This window comes from Lupinus angustifolius, chromosome LG13 (assembly GCF_001865875.1).
Source record: "Lupinus angustifolius cultivar Tanjil chromosome LG13, LupAngTanjil_v1.0, whole genome shotgun sequence".
Taxonomy (NCBI): Eukaryota; Viridiplantae; Streptophyta; class Magnoliopsida; order Fabales; family Fabaceae; genus Lupinus; species Lupinus angustifolius.
Window position 1 is genome coordinate 4708683 of NC_032021.1, and position 21716 is coordinate 4730398.

The 21716-nt window shown below is 33.2% G+C and overlaps 3 protein-coding genes across 3 annotated transcripts; 2 read left to right on the top strand and 1 right to left on the bottom strand.

Annotated features, from left to right (window-relative positions):
• Window positions 542–4295, top strand: LOC109325448 (chromatin remodeling protein EBS-like). The gene is made up of 5 exons (XM_019557832.1): window positions 542–782; window positions 974–1316; window positions 1604–1672; window positions 2347–2485; window positions 4017–4295. Exons 1-5 carry the CDS (start codon window positions 554–556, stop codon window positions 4047–4049), a joined length of 813 nt encoding a protein of 270 aa, XP_019413377.1. The 5' UTR covers window positions 542–553; the 3' UTR covers window positions 4050–4295.
• LOC109325447 (transcription factor TCP4-like) lies at window positions 11997–13745 on the bottom strand. Its single transcript, XM_019557831.1, has 2 exons — window positions 12410–13745; window positions 11997–12331 (listed from the first exon to the last, which is right to left on the bottom strand). The coding sequence occupies exon 1, from the start codon at window positions 13712–13714 to the stop codon at window positions 12449–12451; it is 1266 nt and encodes a 421-aa protein (XP_019413376.1). The 5' UTR covers window positions 13715–13745; the 3' UTR covers window positions 11997–12331; window positions 12410–12448.
• LOC109325449 lies at window positions 13745–14314 on the top strand. Its single transcript, XM_019557833.1, has 2 exons — window positions 13745–13945; window positions 13988–14314. The coding sequence occupies exons 1-2, from the start codon at window positions 13750–13752 to the stop codon at window positions 14179–14181; spliced, it is 390 nt and encodes a 129-aa protein (XP_019413378.1). The 5' UTR covers window positions 13745–13749; the 3' UTR covers window positions 14182–14314.

Here is a 21716-nt window from a genome sequence, read left to right on the forward strand (position 1 = left end):
GGCGATACCAACAACAAAGTAAAGACAAGACTTTGTAGAAAGATTAGTGAGCCAGGAAAAAAACGAGAATAAGTTATTTAGCAGTTATCATTTCATATCCTAACCTTGGACATGAGAAAGATTTGAGCATGTGCCTATTATATATCATCAATCAAATATTCAATTATTAAAATAATATTTGAAAAAAACAATAAAACCATTATAATAATTCTTTAACGACATTACTTATTTGATTCAATATAGCTAGTAGCTAATTTGCTTATATAACCTTTAATCTTTCTTCTACATCATTACCGTTACTAATTATAGAAAATTACTAGTAATACTTTTATTATCTTTACTATTTTGCTAATAAAAGAAAGATGTGACTGTTTTTTTACTTGCTGTTCTTTTAATAGTAAGACAACTACTGCTATAGGACAAATCAAAACTCAAGGTTAAACCAATAAGAATCAAATAAACATCACATTATGACATTAACAACCATATTAGCAAAGTGCTTAGCACAAATTCTTGGGACTAATTAAATTACAGAAAAGTCAAATAATAATGAATGAAGAAGAACCGCATTGCATCAGAAAATCACTGTGATAAAAAAAAAACTCAGCAGACGAAGCGTCACTATCACAGTCCCTTAGGCTTAGGGTTCCTCTGTTCTTCTTACCAAGATTTTCAGATTTTCAACATCAACCGCTTTTTTCTCTATCCTATGGCGAAAACAAGGCCAGGTAGAAAGGACGTGGATTCCTACACCATCAAAGGCACCAACAAGATCGTTAGAGGTGAAATGAAAAATCTCTCTTAACAACAATACCCAAAACAAACCCATCTTAGTTTCGCATACCCATTTGCGTCTTTCGCGTTAAAAATAGTTCCTTTTATTGATTTCATGGAGTCCCATGATGTTGGTTTTTTTCGATCAGCACTATGTAGTTCTGTTTTATTTACTTTTATTATTTTTTGTGTGTCGTAGCTGGAGATTGTGTTTTGATGCGGCCTTTGGACACGACAAAGCCACCATATGTGGCGCGCGTGGAGAAGATCGATCAAGATAACAGGAGCAACATTAAGGTGCGCGTGAGATGGTACTATAGACCTGAAGAATCAATAGGGGGTAGAAGGCAGTTTCATGGAGCAAAAGAGCTTTTTTTGTCTGACCATTATGATGTTCAGAGTGCTCACACTATTGAAGGAAAGTGTGTTGTTCACTCTTTTAAGAACTACACTAAGCTTGAGAATGTAGCTGCTGAGGATTACTATTGTAGATTTGAGTATAAGGCTGCAACTGGGGCTTTCACTCCTGACCGTGTTGCTGTGTGAGTTTCTCTTTTTGTTTTTGATTATGGAGAAAACCCTCAATTCAGTTCTTGAAAGATTATGGTTTCGTCAAATAGATCCTTAAATGTTTTCTGTCTTCGAAATATATAAAATGTCATTAAATTAGTCTTTCTAAGAACATTGTTATTGACAGAACTTTTAATTTAAGGGCGTTATTGGGCAATGCCATAACTTTCCGAGGACTGAATTGGGGACTTATCTATGATGGGGATTGTGTTTGAGTTCTAGAACTAATGATGTCTTTTATTTGGTTTGTGTTTTGAAGGTATTGCAAATGTGAGATGCCTTATAACCCGGATGATCTCATGGTACAATGTGAGGGGTGCAAGGATTGGTAAAAGCCATTGAATTCTGATTTACTTTTATTTCATTCTACAGATGAATTCTTCTAGGTGTTTATATATCTAATTTGAGCAGTACATATGAAGTGGACAGGATACCTTTAAAAGCCTCGGGATAGTGTTTCCCATAGTCCAACAGTCTAAATGCAGTTTTTAAGTTTGTGTTATGGGATCTCTGTCTCGTCCTATGCACGACTTTTGCATGTTAGTCTTGAGAAAGCATTCATCTTGTACAGTAAATGTAGAGAAGAATAGAAAACAACCGAAAAGAAGGAAATAGAGATAATACAAATAACTGTCCATTTACAATTGAACTACTCATGCTGAACTCGATAACAGATGAATTTTATCTCGGATTGTAACTGCTGATGTTTTTGCCATTGTAAATTGAATGATGCAGAGACTTCTTTCAACTATTGATCCGGCTTTTGTAGTAGCAGTGAAAATCATGTTTTGAAATGTTTGTTAATATTTAATATAAGACCAGGGTGTGAATTTTAGTGCATATAAACTTTGACTGAATTTGGCATCACACTTCCATTCATTTGAAAACAGTGTCAAATTTGAGGAGTATCGAATAAAACATACTATTATGGTCTTTTATATCCTTTGATATCCCTGTATGCTTTATGAAACACATATTTCAATCTTTGTAGATTTCTTGTAGGTACCATCCTGCGTGCATGGGAATGACTATTGAAGAAGCAAAGAAACTAGAACATTTTGTATGCTCAGAATGTTCATCTGATGATGATTTGAAGAAACCCCAAGCTACATTCTCTGCATCACCAGGAGCTGATGGCAAGGTGATAACCTGCATCCAATTCCAAATAGTTACGCTTTTGCTTTGTTCCTATTAACTTGATTTTCCAAGTACATGACTGAAACATTATTTTTCCTATTAATTGGTACACATTGCTGTGCAAGGGATGGGTGGTTTAACATTTGGTAAATCAATTGGACTTGATGGGAAAAGGGAATTTTTTTAAGACCTACACCCAGTTTAGAAATTTGTTATACATTGAAGCTAGTTTTTTCATTGGTTAGCATGGAGGGTTTCTTCTTGTTCAGTAAGTATAAAGTTCAAGTTGTTTAGTTATCTCATCTTGGAGTTGCAAAGCCATCATGGTATATGAAAAAGTATCAGACATATGTATGCTAATCAGATCATGTCTTAAAATGTATGCTCCAATACCAGCTTTGATTACTTCAGTTTTATTTTTCTAATTTGGTTTACTTTAATCCGCATACAGGAATTTAATTCAATTTTTGTTGCAAAATGTAATTAGTTCATGCTATGGGATAGCTAAAAATTGTCTACAGATCTCGGGTTGATCCTTTTGTTATATTTACGGCCATGCTTTCCTTTCACGAGAAACTTGAGAGTCTATACTCTATAGTAAGACAACTAATTCGCAAATAAGGGACTCAAACACTGGTCAGGATATTCCCTTATGGATGGTTTTGTTGTGGTTATTCTTGTAATTTGGATACATGTACGGCTGTATGTAACAAATAAATATCCAATTATGTTGTTTTTTTGTGTGGATAAATTTACATTAAGTGCGTTGAAACTAATTTTTTCCCCTCACATACTGAATTGTGACTTGGCTATCTGTTCACAATTTTACTAATTTGTACCTAAAGTTGATAGGCGGATATAGATGTAGGCTTGGGGTGGTTGTTCTTCCTGATGCATGCAACTTGACTCACATCAAGCTTACTTTATTGTAGGCTGGGATTATTATGGGATGATTGGTGATAACCATGCTGCTGATTTAAATATTCTTTTATTTTCCTTTGCCTCAGATCTTCTTATTCATTTCGAATTGAATCTAATTCTTGATGAAATCTATGTATGGTTCAGCTAGCTTTTGGAATGAAGTATGTCTAAGATATTTGAAGTCTTGGCTCATGACTATCACTAATTAGTTTATATGCTACTGCTTTTAATTATTTGTTTTGTGAAGTGCTTTCAGTTGTTATTTGGTAATACATAATTTAAATCTCCCAGTACCATTGTAGTAATATACATATTTGCCCAGTAACACTTCAAAAAGAAATGAAAAAAGATATACATGTCTGCCTGAAAGCCATTAGGTTTGGTCTTCCTCCAATTTGGTTTGGTGTTGGAACTAGAACTAGAGTTATCTTGGATTTTCATACGTATTAGTATATTTTGCAATGTGTCTTCATGTTTTTTGGTAGCTGCATTTTGAATGGCTATCTGTAAGTAATATTTATGATAAGGAACTGGGAAATTTACATTTCAAGGTCACAAAATAGTATATTTATAGCTTATGGTATTTTATTGATATTCAAATGTTGAATTTGCAGGTAGAGCCCAAGCGACGAAAGAGAGGACCATGATCGGATTTAACCATCGGAGTCGTGGCTGATGCTGAATTTGGCTGGCTATTTGGTAATTGTAGTTGTTGTTGTGTGTTGCACAGCTTCTTCTAGAGGCTATAAACATATATAACTATGTATTAACTCAGGCTATGCATGTATCTCTCTTGGATTTATAACATTCATTGATAATGTGTTTCCCTTTATCTATTGAAGAGAGAAACTCTGCTCTAAATGTTAATACATGAGAAACTTTATCTATTGGTTCATGCTAGAAATTAGTTTTTGTTGTTTAGCATCGTTTTTTTGCCCAATAATCCTTTATTTGGTAGCTGGGAAGGAACATTGGAACTAAAGCTTTGAATATTGATCTACCGTGAGAATGAGCTATATCAATTTGAATATTTGATAATTTAGGGTTAAGCAGGTTCTTAATTTGTGGCCCCAACTGCGCTTAATGAGTTCACATTTCATAAATCATATTAGGTATATTATCCATTCGTTTTCTTGGGTGGACATCTTCTCAAAAAATATATCACGGTTTATGATTGATCAGAACAATATTTAATTATTAAATTTTTAACTTAAATATAATACATTTTTTCAACTAATCATATACAATGATACATGTAGTGACACTTTTGTATGATAACGATGTGCTCCCGTTTTCATCTGTTGTTATGACAATTTTGGACCATTGTTTTGGTTTGGTTGTTTGTTAAGTGTATTTTCAACCCTTTGATTCACTAATGATTCTTAAATGGATTCCACGTCTGACCCTATACGTCGCATACACTAATTCATGAAGATCAACGCTGAAATAGGTGCAAGTAAAAAATGAATGTGCAACGGTGTTATAAAAATCGGTTTGTGCTGGCTGATTCAACTAGTAAACCGGTGAACTGGTTCAAATATTGGTACGGTATAATAATTGTACCGATTATACAATCATACAGGTTAAAATTGGCCAAAATTAGTCATACTGATCAGTTTTCAATTGAACCGGACATAACGGTTTGTTTTTATTTAAAATAATTATTTAATGAAAAAAAAAATTATTAGTTTTTTATTGATTTTTCAACATTAATGTTAATGTATTATATATGTAAATCTAATTTCGTCTATATGTGATTTAATATATTAATAACGCTGATGTGAACAATTCCTCTTATTTTATGAAAATCACTTCCGATCTTTGGGTACTGCAACCATCTTAATCAGTGTGGTAGTTTTTTTTATGTTGTATTAGGGTTTTGTCTCATCTTTTTAGATAATGAACTAATTCATTTGAAGGTATATGTCTACCTTTTATAACAAATGTTACTAATAAAAATCGAATTTTTGACATTTTGGTTATCCTGGAAATCTAGTAGAGTCTTATACTACTAGACCAACGTCTTATTGATAATGAGTGAGATAGTTTGAAACTTCTAATAATTTATCCAATATTTATTGATTATTATTTTCGAGGATTAGTCTCCCAGGCTATCAAAAAATGTGATGCTTTGATAACTCAATGATATTAGATTGGCCAAAACAAGAAAGAAAGATGAAATAAGATAGTAAGGTGATATTTATTTACCCCACTAATTAGTCACATTTCTATTTTTGTATTTTTTTTATAGAAAATAATCTGACTGGTGAATGAGTAGTTTGAATAAACATTCCATAACAGTACCCTTATGTGTATGTTAGTTTAAAGAATTTATAAAAATTAATAAGTGCCCGTGGCCTATACCCTAAGATTGATGAAAGGGAAGGGGGAAAAGAGTTTTGTGTGTTCACACTTACACTTGTCATGGAAAGAGATATCATTTAATGTTGTTATTCTTAAAGTCGATTTTGGGATATGGCATCATGCAAAATTGCATGCATAATTGTGGACGTATTTGATATAAAAAGACAACCAAAATATCTCTGCTTGTATTATTGCTTGGTTGCAAGCATGGAACGGATTAACGGAATATGTTCATAATATAAATTGACAATGATATCTCAGTGCATATCATAAAGGTTCCCTTTCACATTTCCCCCACTTTAATTCGATTAATTTCTTTTATTACTATTTTATCACCCTTTCTTCCCGAATTCTGATTATGAATATGATTGTTTATATAGAAATTTGTATATGTAGCTATGTGATGATTCTATTATTGTGGGTGTAAGAATGAATAATGATGAAGGGACAATGTCAATATATTTTAGGGTTAGTAGTAGTCTAGCACTTTAGCGAAACGGATTTCTCCTCTATAGGCGATATATAGGAAACGATAATTGAAAACATAAATAAAATTGGCCAATCTTTTCCACTCTTGCAGCATATACAGGATTAATTGCACAAGGATGTTGTGTCATCATGAAAGAGAACCGCCTATATATACTAAATAAAATTTGTTATTTTCCTTGATTTTTTTAAGTATTATAAAATTAGAATTGTACTCTCATTTAAATTTTTTTATCAAATAATAGTATTAATTATAATAAAAAATAGATATACTAAAATAATTATAATCTAAATGAATAATGTTTGATGTAATGACTATCTATAAATTTTTGTCACTATTTTTTGTTCTGGCTAGGGGTGAGCATGGGTTGGGTTAGGTTAGGTTAAGGCTTGTCCTTACCCGGCCCAAAATATTGATCGAGTCATTTTTTGAACTCGTACTCGATTCTATACCCGAAACTAACCTGATCCCTAAATATCGATCGGGTCAGCCTTTAAAACCGACCTTAGACTTGACTAAATATCATACATACTCATTATAGATAAAGTCTTCTAATTATTATTTATTATTATGAATATGTAATTTGATATATAAGATGATATATATATATATATATATATAGTTTTAATCATGTATATATGATAAAAAATTAGAAAATCACTAATATTTTTTACCAAAAAAGTGTTATTACTTTATACATATTTGAATAGAGGCACATACAAATATAATGAGTGAGTGATCATGGGACATGTCGGGATAGGTCGGACAGGTCATGTTTGGTCCATACCCGGTCCTAAATATTGATCGGATCTAATTTTTGAACCCGAACGCGGTCCTAGACCCGATGAGATCCAACCCTATTTGGGTCTGCTCATTAGGGCTGGAAACGAGCCGAACTAAGTCAAACCAGAGTTCAGCTCAGTTCAACTCGATAAGGATTGGTTCAGCTTGAAACTCGACTCGAATTCGATACGAGTTATTTTTTAGCTCGAGTTCGGCTCGGTTAAAGTTCGCGAACTATTTGGTTCAGTTCGAACTGGTTCATTAACTCAAATAGTTAATTCTTTTTAAAGAAATATTATTTATATATATATATAAATGTCACGTTGTTTATATATATAATAACAATAAATATAAAAAATAATGCATGAATTATAATAAACATACAAATTACTTTATATATATATATATCGAGTTAGGTCATGAATCTAACGAGTCAAACTGTATTCAACTCAAATTCGACTCGTTTATTTAACAAGCTCAATTTCCAGCTCAAATTCGACTCATTTGGTTCTTAAACCAAGTTCCTTGAGCTAAATAATGAATCGAGCATCGAATGAATATCGAGTCGGTTCAGTTCATTGCTAGCCCTACCGATCATGATCGGGCCATACTGCTCATAAAAGATGGATGAGCGGTATCGGGTCCTACTCATCCCTAGCTATTGCATATTCCCACTATTTGGTACTGCTCATAAAAGATGGGTTAAAATGTGGATACTATTTGAATCTGGGTATATGTTGCCTCTTGGAATTAAATTGTTGTGATTTTTTTGTACCACATCACTAAATGTATATATCATGTGCATAGCTATGCTAACTTTGAACTAGGAATGGGATGTCTAGTTTATAAATTTAATACTTTTCAAGGAATCTAAGAGTCTCATTGTCTATTACTGATCTAATCCGTGGTTCATTAGTAATTTTTTTGTTGAAGATTATTCTGCAAAGGACTCTAGCTCAATTGTGCCTACTTTCATGGTCTATTGGTACTTTGTTTATGAACTTGCATACATCTTCACAATTCTGTTAAGGGAGGATATAATCAAAATTGGTGGATAAAGCATGATCCGTTAGTTTAATAGAAAGTATATTATGGGTATTTATCTAACACCTATACATTGTCATATTATCCGACGCATGTAGTGTATTTATTCTACTTCATATTGTTGAGTTTATTCAAGTGTGAAGTCTCACATTAGATATGCAGGAGGAGCGAAATAGTTTATAAACAAAAAAATACTCATGAAACTAATACCTTAAGGTTTTGGTTTAAGATGTGGTGTTTCGCTTATGGCTCTCCACTCTTTCCATACCCGATAACAATGGAACTCTCTGGTGGTCGGAGACTCCTTCGTCGCATTCAGGTTCAACACATATACAACATATATGACATCAAACCTTATTTGTGTCTTAGTAGTATATGGGGTGTAATAATATTTTCCTAAATTGAAACCCCTAGGAGTTTATGCATGGGATATACAATAATTTGGTTGGATGTTACTGTGAAGATTAGCTATTTGCTATTTCCACATTTTACCTTCTTGATAAATAGAAATGTGTCTAAGGAAAAGGTTTAAGAGGATAATGAAGCTGAAGAAATCTACGGAAGATAAATCAAAACAAGCAAAGGTTATACTCTTGTCTCTATTTCTTGTCTAGAATACTCTTATTGCTTGGCATATTAACTCCTGCTGAATTTTCTCTGCCACTCTTCTGAAAACTTGAATGAGTCCTCCAGGGGCGCGGGGAGAAGCATGACACTCTTGTCAAGCAGCATGTCCAACAACTGCTTGATGATATAACAGACAGTTCCCTCTAAGTTGATTGAAGATATTGCTGCTATTCGGATTCAAAATGCATTTTGTGCATTTGTGGTACAATATCCATATGGTGTTAGACACCATTTATTCTGCTGCTTCTAGTGAGCAATAAACAATTTATAACAGAGTCCTCTAACCCTATCCTAACTCTATGCAGGCAAGAAAACATTGCATCATGTAAGGAGAGCAGTGGAATTTGATGCTTTATTCAAGATCAGATGGCTAGAGATCAAACAGAAACTGCACTGAGATAGATACACTCATGGAGCAGAATACAAAATCAAATTAGAGCTCGCAGACTCGACATGATGGCAAACCAGTTAAAACTTGAGGCCAAGATTCAAGAGGTTGATGTATATTACACTTACATTTTTACTATCATATTCCTATATAATTTGATTTCAAAATTTTCAAGTTTTGCTGAAGAGCTAAACAAACCATTATGATATTATGAGAATCATCTTGTCAAGCCTTTCTCAATATCAAGAAAAGATGCTTGTTTGTTTCAGTAAAATCTATCTCAGGTGGAATGTTGTGGTGGTTCTGAAACAATGGAAGAGATACTTCCCAGGATACATCCCAGAGAAAAGAAGTAGCAATCAAACGAGAGCGATCCATGACATATGCATTCTCTCATCGGGTGCAATTCTTGCTCAATTTTCTTTCTTTATATCAACAACCACCAGAGAGTTACCAACCAAAGCTAAGCTTTTCCCCACCAAGTAGGGTCAGCTATATGAATCAAAGGCTAATATTAGGTTATCTTCCAACTGATCAACTCTTAATTGGGAGTCTAGGACTTTTAATTTGACTAAATAAAGCTCTCTTCTCTTTGCAAAAATAAAATATTGCAGGACCAAACTAGACATGAAAAACCACAATGAAGTGCCCTTTTTGGCTAAGACTGGCTTTATCAAACGGGAAGGAGATTGGAATAGTGAAAGAAAACAACACTATAGATTGTAAAGAACTATCCAGCCAAATAACTCATGCAGTCAAAGGTATCATCTACGGATAATGCAGATTCAGAATATTGTGCAATGACTCATTCTCTAGATAACAACATTATAAGTTATGGGCTTGGACTGATGTAAAAATGTTGGGTAGAGGGCTATATATGTTAGAAGAATAATCAAACACAAATCTTTATTCTCTGATAATACATAGTGGTAGCATTTCAACACTCTCGGGGACGTAGGTACAATTGGCTGAACCTTGTTACAGAATTCTTTGTGTTATTATCTTTTCTCTACTCTTTTTACTATTCAATGTTCACTTGTTCCCAACATAGAAGTTATGGACCATGGGTTGACAAATCATTGACCTAAAGTGTTTATTCTAAGTTCTAAGGCTATTTTTATTTTCATATTGCATATTTTTCCTTCTCATTATGCATATTTGGTTTGGTGAGAATCTGTCATTTGGTGCATACATTAAATTAGGAGAGTTTGTAATCTGTATTTGCTTGAGCCATTAGAAACACAAACATCAAATAATTTTGTATCTTTCCAAGAGCATTGCATGGTTTAAACTTGACAAAAACAGACTCTGCTTTTCAAGGTAACTTGGAAAAAGCAAGGTAAACACCCACTTACAAGTTGCAATGTTGGAATCTGTGGTTTCTGATTTGGAGTACATTATTCAGCTGCTTTAGCATTAAACTATATAATATCAATGGATGAATTCAGGTACATAATTTACTACAGTGGCCCTACTTTCTTTGGTATCATATTCATTAATAATTGTCACCCTCCAAACATAGTAACCCTGAATTATGTTTGTATGATGTCCTCATTAACCTTCTTGGTGTAATCTAATTTATCAACCAACTAGCAGCACCTACAACCAAATTATAATTGCCACTATCTTAATAGAGGCCAAGTTGTTGTCTACTATTTTTGTTATTTACTTTCACTATCCCCTTGAAGAAGAGCATTGCCAGCTGGACATTACAAGAGATTTTTATGAGGCTCTCAGAGATATTATAGGGCTAGGGACCACATACAGATGTACAAGTACTACACTTTGGTGGCATAGATGGAACAATGATTTGTTGTAGTATGTCTCAAACCATGTCATAAATAATGAATATTAATTTTTTTTAATTGACATGACATATTTTCGTAGGTGTGAGACATGGTTTGAGACAACAGATCATTGTCCGCATCCATGAGTGTGAACTCTCTCATAATTAAGCTTCTTTGTGCTCATCCACCCCCTTCTTTTTCATGGCTCCCCTGTAGATGTATTCTACTTAACACAATACCTCATGTTAAAGTTGTAAGGTTGCAAACAAACAAAAATGCACTAGTTATTTTTTGTACTCAAAGTTTAATGGTAGAAGCCTTTGACAAGAAGCTGAAGCTTTCTTCTGAATTAAACTAAGCATTTAAAGAGGAGTTGGTGTTGTTTTCCTTCCTTTATCATGATAATATTTTTATTCCTAATCAAACTTTGAGTCACTATCATATCTACTAAACCGGCTAAGGAAGAACTAAAAATATGACATTAGAAAGAAAAGGCAGCAAAACATACTGAATGTAGGAAATTGCCTTTTTACCATGCTGGGAATAAATTCTCACACTATCTGTTTCATTTGTCAACAGCTTCTACTGTTCATGGACAATGACTTCTACCTCCCAAAATCCAAGCATGAAAAAGATAGATGTAATGGAACTACGGATTTGATTTCAATTGTTTTTCCAGGATAGGGAAGCTAAGGGGTAGTGAAAGGTGGATGGTTGCACTAGAAAGCAGTAAATAAAAGGAACGAGCAAAACAAAACAATCAATTCCTATGCAAAGTGAATCAACCTTCTTTCAATTCTTGGATAGAACTTGGTGATCAATTTGGCATTTCCAAACGGTTAAAAAAGGGCCTATTTCCTCTCTCTCATTTAAAACAAAGACATCAACAACCACTGTGAACCAAAAAGCATACACAAGTTAAGATGCTTTCATCCAAAGAAGCAAATTTCCCATGTTTGGCTTATTTTGTTTTGCCCCCTTTAGTCATGGATAGAACTTCTCATTCAGCATTTGGGTTTGAACTAAGTAGGAAATATAGGATAACTTAAATAAACTAGCACTGTTATTTTGTGTTGCAAGTTTTTCCAAACACCACTAGTAGGAACCAGAAATGGAAGTACAAAGATACATCTACTACAAATTGTAACATGGAAAAGATAACAAACCAAACATAGCTGAAACAAACATAACATAACATAGTACTCTTAGTCCAAGTCAAAGCTTGAAAAACATAGGTAGAACAAAAGATTAAAAAGCATAACAAACCATGGGATTGGAAAACCTGAAAATTCACCCCAGATTTTCTTCATTCCCACGACATATTAGGCCATTGAAATGGAAGCATCTGAAATCCAAACTCAATTCCTCATCGGCGGTGCTCTTGAATGAATGAATTCTAATTGTAGCTGAAAATTCGTTGCACTATTAACCGGAAGCCAATCCCGAACCCTAAAAAATGAAAAATTGCACAACAAAAATTAATAAAAAACAGTTGAAAATTGAAGAAGTGGGTTTTGAAGGGAGCACCTGAAGGAGAAAGAAAGTTTAGATTTTTGTGTGTTTCCATTAATGACGAGAATCAGAGGAAGCAGAGGACGGCTTGTCTGAAACGCCGTCGTGCTCCTCTTCACCCTGAATTCGTGCTGGTATGCGGAAGCCGGAGAAGCCACCGTAAGGTGAAGCAAATCCGGTGGCAGAAGCCTGGTGGATCGACGGCGAAAGATAGTGATGGTGATAATGAGGGTGAGAGACGGCGGCGACAGTTGCCGCCGTAGCCAAGGAATTCGAGTCTATCCAAGCACGAATCGAAGGAGTGTTACTGGACTGAAGGGGTCCCCTCTGAGAAAAATACTGACCATGATGGCCAAACATCGCCGCTGGCGCCACCGTGGACGGCGGCGGCGAGTTAAACACAAATCCACCGCCACTGTGACTATCATCTGCAGCAGCAGCGTTCCAAGCCACCATTCTATGAAACCGACCATGTTCCTGTTCATGTTGGTGGTGTTGTTCTAACCACCCTGAAGAACCACCACCATCAAACCCAAGCGTGTTAATTCCATTGAACAACACTTGCTGATTCTGGTTCTGAGTCTGATTCTGATTCTGTTGTTGTTGTTGGTGGTGGTGGAGTAGAATAGGGTCTTGAAACGAGTGTAACGAGAGCCGTAGATCTTGCTGGTGGTTGTGATTAGCAGCAGTGCTTGTTGTTCTTGACAACAAATCCGGCGGTGTAGAATAATTGTTAAACGACGTGGTCGTTTCAGCAGCAGCTACCATAGGAAAAAAAGACTTAATTGTATCAGTGATATCAGTATCCATAGATGGTGGAAGAAAACCAGAACCAGCACTGTTGTATTTGTTACTGTTGTTATCATTGTTGTTATTCTCATCAACAAATTGCTGTTGTTGAAACTCTTCTGACATTCTTCCACTAACATTACGGCAACTAGAGCCAGTAATTAGTCCATCCTCCGCCGCGGGTGTATCGCGGTGGAAGATTTCGTTTATTTGTTGTTGCTGCTGTTGCTGTTGTTGCTGTTCCATTATGGCGGTCGGGTTCCAGGCTGGGAGCTCGGCTAGCTGGTCGATGGCGGCTTTGGCTTTTTTTATGAGCCAATCGACCGCCTTGCTGGGGCGGTCGTAGCCGAGGCGGTCCTGGACGTCGTAGAATTGAATGGCTGTGTGGGCCGAGAGGCGGACTCGTCGGTCTCTTGGTCCCTTTGCGGTGCATACTTTGCTGTGTCGATCCTTTCGCCCTGTGGACCGTACAATGTGACCGCCTTGTACTTCTACGATTTCTCCAACTCCGGTACTGGTAGTACTCCTCATCCCTCGTGTTGCATATTTGGTTGTGGAAGGTGGTGATGATAGAGGAAGAGGGTGAGGCGGTGGCAGATGAAAAGATCGTTTTTTTAGAGGTGGGGATAACGAATTTGTGTTCAAAGCTACATGAGATTGTTTTTGAAGCTGTTGATGGGGTTGTTGAAGATATTGAAAGGTTGAGTCTTGGTTTTGGTGAGAGGAATCTCTGTTTTCTTCGTCTTCTCTTTCTTCTCCTACATGGTGCCTTGAATTTTGAACCAGAGGAGGGTTTTGATGATGATGTTGCTGATGTTGTTGTTGCTGTTGCTGACGTTGATTCCTCTGAGGATCCAGACCCAGACCCTTGTTGTGCTTTTCCTTTTCCAGCTTTTAATAAACGCTTTTTCTTACAGGCTTGTTGTTGTTGTTCTTTTTTCTTTAAACTCCAACCTAGTTTGCTTCTTCCCACTTTCACTCTCTTTTTGTGCTTGTAGTTCCTGTTGCTGCTTCTGCCACTGCCACAATTCTGATACTTGTTGCTTCTTCCAAAAGTTGTTCCTGCCATTCAATTTTCCAAGTTCCATCACCACACAAAAAAAAGCCCCCTAACTCATCAACTTATAAAACTAAACTAAACTAAACCAACAGTGTTGTTGTTGTTAAGCCTACTCTCTTTAAGCCTAACCCATCTCTTTCGCTAGATTTGAGTATTTTTTTTTCCCACTCACACCACTTTTTACTAATTGAGCTCTTTTATGCACTAACCAAACTGAATGGAGCTACAATTGGGTAAGGGCCTTATGTTGGTTAATAACTTAATACCCACTTGGCCAAACAAGGCTTAGGGAACCACCCAACTGGAAGAGGTGTTCTCTAATAAGATTTCCAACAAAGTTTCCATATCTCAACACACCCAGAGAAACAGACACAATAAGGCAAAGAAAAAGAAAGAAAGAGATATAACACTAGTAGGTTAATAAAATTTAAGGCTCTCTCTATTATTATAGGGAAAATGAATTCATTCTGGTCCTATAGGAGCGAGGGGAGCCCTTTGATGATGGCAGTGTTTGGTCAGAATGGAGGGGTTAAAAGATCTGTGATTTCATCACTGTCCTTCTGCTGCTGTTCTTGTACTACCTACACTATAAACATACATGTTACTACCAACTCATCCATAACTCATTCAATCACCAACAAAACTTTCCTCCTTTCAACTTTCACAAAATTTCACCCTACCCTATATCTTTTTCCTCTTACTCAATTTGGCTCTTGTTTCTTTTTATCTTTGTTTTATATATTCCTTTGGAAATTTAGAATTTTTACTTGCTAGTTACAAGTTAGAACCATTGGTTCGTTTTTATCACAAGCCAGTGTCTCTGGATACCCTTTGATAATAGATAGATCCTTTACAATTTACATGTCTCCACAGCACTCTCACTTTTTTTGCTTCTAGTTTTTCTTTCTCTTCCTCTCTCTATTCACTTAAAAGAAACAACAATATCACTATGTTTGGTGTATAGAAAACAAGAGGAGGAAAGAAAAGATGAGGAAAGAAAAGTGGTGGAAAAATTCATTTTCCACCCTTTGGTTCCAAAATTAAATAAGGAGGAAGGAAAAAATATGAATGAAACCCACAAAAAACTTTTCCTCCTTAAGTTGGGAAGAAAATAAAGGAATGAAGGAAAACAATCAAAAATTCAAAATTTGCCCTTCATCATTAATTGAAAAAGCAATAATCTAAGTGAAAATAAATACAATGTAGTAAATTTATTTATTTATATTCATTTTTATGTGAAATTAGTTAAGTTAATTTTATTTTTTTTGTTTTTGAACTCACAAATAAATAGTAACTATGTATGGTAAAAGATGAAGTGAAAAGAAAAAAGAAATATCATTACTTAAAATTATCAACAAAGTAACAAATAATAAATAAATTAGAAAGACAAAACACAAATATGTAGAAGTGATATGATTAAAAATATAAAAGTGATTGTCGAATATCAGTTATATTTTCTTCTAGATACACTATTGTGAAAAAGATGTATGTAAAATGTTAATGATTTTCTTTCAATTTTATAAACAAATATTGTTATTGAACTTATATTATATGTTACTTAAAAAATATTAATTAATATTATTAAAAATAAATTATTTAGTTTTGTAATTTAAAAATTAGATATCTATATAATTATATAAATATAATGAGGGCACTTATGTCATTTTCAATACATTATATATAAATGTGTTTTTCTTTCCTCCCACTTTCCTTTTATTTTCAATCATACCAAACAATAAAATTATCATTTTATTTTCTACTACTTTTATTTCCTTCAATTTTCTTTCCTTCCACTTTCTTTCTACTTTCATTCCAAGATCAAACATATCCTATATCGTGGATGGCTGAATTTACTTCACCAAAACAACTTTTGTTCTGCTTTCTGAATTACTGCACATGGCATCTGGGAGGGGCCTCAACTTTTCTTTCTTGTTTGGAACAACATTGTGTGACTATGTTTTTGCATGGTTGTCTTTTTCTTATAAGCAAATTACTTTTGTACCCTGCTTATGTAAAATCCCAAAATAGAAGAAATGACATTCAACTTTTTTTTTTTTTGTATATCCCTTACTTTTTTAGATAATGAATTAATCATTTTCAGTATGTATTAATAAGTATCACTCCGAAGAATTGACATTTTGATTATCCTAAATATCTAGTGAGATTTTAGATCAAACACTTTGTTAGTTTTTATTTTTTTACTTGATAATACCTTATATTATTTTAAAAAAATGACTATCAACGTTCCTCTCGTAAATATAATGACTACATAAACTTCCTAAGTAAATGTAAAGATAAGAAACAATACCATAGATCTAACTGATTCACACTGAATAGTATGATTCTAAAAATGGATTTCCACGAATATATTTTACTCAATGCATTATAAGTTGTAATCAGTTGATTTTTTTTAAGTTAAAGTTCTAATAATCAAATAAGTTTTATTAACTAAGATATTATTGGATTCCTGAGGTTAAAAGTTCGATTTTGGGAGTAACATTTGTTAGAAGAAACAATCACGAATCCAAAAATAATTAATTCCTTACAAAAAATGTGAAAGGATATTTTTGGTAATATAAAAAAATACTAAGTAACATTCTTATATTCTTATGTGATATAATAGATATAGTAGCCAATAAGAATTAGGGCTTCTAATTTGGAATTGAACCAAAATTATTAATCAATAGATTTATCAGACAAGATATTATTGTTTATAAAAATGCATTAACTTCAGATATTTATAGAAAAATGTTATTCTCCACATATAAAAATATTAAATTACTTTTATCCGCGTTCTTCCACACTAGTTGCCCTCCCCAGTTACTAAAAGGAATCACTATTTTTTCGTTGAATACCGTTCGAAGTAGATTTAAAAAGGATGGCTTGATGGATATTTGAGATTTTCGATGATCATATTCACACTTTTCTCCTCTTTTTTTAGTTTTAAATATGTTTGGAGGTGTATTTTAAATCATATAAAAATATTAACTCTTAATTTAAACTTTTGTCATTTTCATATTTTACAATATATAGTATTATATTTGCATGTTCTCTGTTTTGAACAAGTGTCATATTTAAACATTGGTATGATTATTATGTCCAATGTATACATATGGATGATGATCATATGTTCACATTCATGTTGTACTTGGTGTACCAAGTGAATAAGAAAGTTTCATTTATTTAAAAAAAATTATAAAAACAAAAATTAATATTTTAATATTATTTTGTAAACTTTGATTGTGTGTCATATGAGGACAGAGAAATTATAGGGTAAATGATCCTTATCCCAATGTATACATTGTTCGGAAGCATATCTTTGCCATAAAAAAGAGTATCACTCTTGATCAGAAAAATATTTTATTAATTTTTTCATTTATATATATTTTTCAGTCAATTACAACACAAAACAACACATCATATTGAAGAGCAGGTGTCTTCTCACATGATTTAGAATGGGTGTGTTAGTACTTAATAAGTCTACAAGAATACTTAACGAGATGATAATAATAATAATAATAGCCTATTATTATTACCTCTCTAAATATTCGGGTAAGATCTCATGGATAAAGCTCGAACCTTTCCTATTATTTCTATCTCTTTCTCTCCTTTTAAGATCTCATATATATTTTCCTTAGGATGAAAGATAAAATCACACTATCTACCAAAAATGAGGTCACAATTAATATATCCTTTTAGTGTTCAATATCCTTTTACTGACTTTTTTCTTGTTAAACTCATGAGAACAAATGTCACTAATCATGAAGAGTTAGTCAACAAAAGACAACTCATTCCACATTATATACTATTATTCATTCAAAGATTTTGACAGTGATATCTACTGAAATAAATATTATTTATTGCAGAGAAGAGAAGCACACCTCATCTCATTTTTTAGCTTCTTTCCATGAAAGGAATATTAAGTGATGGTAAACTAATTACAATAATTGGTTAATCTTCTCCATGTAATGATGGGTACCCTAATGTTTCACATTTTATGTTACTCTAAGTGTTATAGACTTGTGATTGGTAAAAGAAAATATTTTTAAGTTAAAACTTAATTATTATGTATTTTTCTGATCAATCACAAACTCATGACACATAAAGTGACACAAAGTGTGGGAAAACAAATATACTCTTTGTAACTAGACCATCTAAACCACTATTTATATGGATGGAGATAGAAACTTCAGAATTTATTTTATTTCGGTTTTTGGTGTGGACAAGTGCTTCGAAAAACAAAAGGATAATTTTCAATAATATATTTATCTTTTTAAATATAATTTAAATTACATTTTTACCATTGAAAACAAATGTAAATACATGCATTTATCTTCGCAGAAAATCCCTTCTTCCTCATGGATATAAAGGACCACAACCATTAATTAAAATAAACAAAAACAACACAGCTTAATGAGGAACCTAACCTCTGTTGTAAAAGGGGGAAATAGAAACAAAAGCTTTATGTTCTATTGGAGCTTGAATCCCAGTAATCTAACCCTACTATTAATATAGAAGAACTGTATGATCTGTTGCACAAGTTGATGTCTAGAATATCTTTTTCTCCTATGAAAAGGACCACTTATTTTTGGTATTCAAGCACAGAAATAAAATAATAACAACTATATAAAGATTGAAAGTTTGTGTGAAAAAGTAACCAAAAAGAACATTGAGGTAATGGTTCACTTGGGGAATAAATACTAGAGGCTTTTATGTGTGAATAATGAATAAGCAAATAAAGAAACCCATGACTGATAAATTTCAGATGACTTAAATGGTGTTATCAATAGATTTTTAGATTTTTAGAGTGACTCAAGTGAGAATAATCTTTAAACCGTGACAATAATATATACTCCTAACAAAGCACTTGGTGAGTTGATATTCCTATCTATCTTTAATCCTTGTATTCTATAAAACCTCTTTTCAATTTCAACAAAGTAGAGTTCAATTTTTGGGTTGTGGATTGGGATACAACTTGGATTATAAGAAATCGATCCAAATTGGTTGTATATTATTTTTCCTCTTGACTTGGTTGTTGAAAATATGTTAATTATATGTTTAAGTGGTGGTGTTTGGAACTTTCTTAACAATTAATAGGTTTGGTGGTGTTTGGAACTTTCTTAACAATTAAAAGGTTTTTATATAGATATGTCACAAAGTTCAACAACGACTTGGAGTTTAAACTTTTAAAAGATAATTAAGAATGGTTTAGACATAAGACAAAGAAAGAATAAAGTCAATAAACGTCATTCCTTTTTCACTTTTGAGGTATATGTGTTGCAAGAGTTGTACGTGTATGATTTGTTTAATTTATTTCTTGCTAATATTAAACAAAATGTTAATCATCGTCAACATATATATAGAATCTGAGCATGAAATTAGACAATTTTGGTAGTAGTTTTTTCGCTTCTGAACACAAAATTTTAAAGTATTTTTTTGTTCTTTTTCCTATACCATATAGAAATATTAAAGAAATGTTATTTATTACAGTTTTCAATGTAGTATCATGATTATATTTTGAAATATTAACAACTTGATTTATTTATAGAATTTTGAGCTTATATTGTTTTCTAGAGACAATGTTAACCTTAGCTAGCTTGCTTCTCAACCGTAGGTCCCCTTGTGCTTGAAAAGCATCACCTCCACATTGAATTTATCTCCCCTGTATATGTAAAGGAGTAAGGTATCTATTTTTTTTTATAGTTTTGTTAATGCCAACCTTTAGTACGAGTTAAAAAGAATAAGAGAATTAGAAGTTCAGTTTATTATTTTTTATGTATTTAATACTAAGTTTCTTAATGTGAAATACTTTTTTCTAACTTCTTATCAATTATGTATTTAATACTAAGTTTCGTAATATGAAATATTATTTTTCTAACTTCTTATCTTTGATTATTGGGTTAAAGTTAAAAATCTTTAATATTATACCTTGTTTAATATATGAATTTAAAAAACCATTACTTAATGCATGATAAGATGAAAATAATAACTAGAAGAGAAACCATATGATGTTGCAAGATTTTTGTTCATATGGTATAGCATTATTCTATATATTGTTAAAAAAACGTATAAATGGATGAATTCATAAACCTAATATCTTAAATTTTTTGGTTAAAATATGATGTCAATGTCACTTATTGTTAGCTTTTGTTCTTGAATAATGCAGTATGCACACCAAGTGCACATGCTTCAATCAACAAGAAAGAAATAAAGAATAATGCAGAGTGAAAAGAGAGAAGAATGAATGGAATATGCCTCAAGATTGTATTAAAAGATCAATAGAGTTCTTCTTACAATACTTCTTCAAACCAATACACAAAGCTTGCTATTTATAGTTATTCATCCTAACTAACTTACCAACTAACTAGCTATATTAGGAAACTTAACTAATTACATCACAAAGCTGAATTATACTTCAATACTCTTCCTTAATTCAGCTTCCATTCTCAACACTAATGTTGTGCCTTAGTTTTTCGAATCTGTCTCTCTTCAGTGGTTTAGTGAACAAATCAGCAAGTTGATTTTCTGACTTGTAATGCTCCACCTTCACTTTCCCTTTGCCCACTTGTTCTCTAACGTAGTGAAACTTTGTTTCTATGTGCTTTGATCTTCCATGAGCCACTGGATTCAAAGCTAAATTGATAGCAGATTTGTTATCAATCATTAGCTGCAATACTCCTTTTGATTTCACTCTTAGTTCTTCCATTAAGCTTGTCAACCAGGCTGCTTGACAAGTGCACATACAAGCTGCAATGTATTCTGATTCACAGGTTGAGAGTGCTACAACATCTTGCTTTTTGGAGCACCAACTTATAGGGGCATTGTTGAAGAGAAACAAATACCCTGTTGTGCTCTTCCTATCTGTCTTGTCCCCACACCAATCTGCATCAGAGAATGCAACTAAGCTTGATTTATTGCTGCTTCTGTTGCCTTTTGCAGGGTACATAATGCCATAGCCCAATGTTCCTTTCTAGTATCTGAATATCCTCTTAACTGCACTCACGTGACTTTGTTTAGGAGACTCCATATACCTGCTCACCATGCCAACTCCATAAGCCAGATTAGGTCTTGAGTTACACACATATCTCAATGAACCTATCATTTGCCTATACTATGTTTTGTCCACTGCTTGATCTGCATCACCTTGACTCAAGCCAATTCCAACCTCAATTAGAGTTGCTACTGTGTTGCAACTCAACATCTGGAACCTCTTTAGAACATTAGTTACATACTTTGTTTGGTGCATTAAGATTCCTTTGGTTGTTCTTTTGAATTCAATGCCTAGAAAGTAAGACAATAACTCTCCAAGATCAGTCATCTCAAATTTAGCCTGCATTTCTTCCTCGAATGCTTGGATATTCTTCAATTCTCCACTGGTTATAAGTAGATCATCCACATAAAGGCAAATGATTAGTATCTCTGCAATATGATTTCCCTTTACATACACACCATGTTCAGTGGTGCATTTTGTGA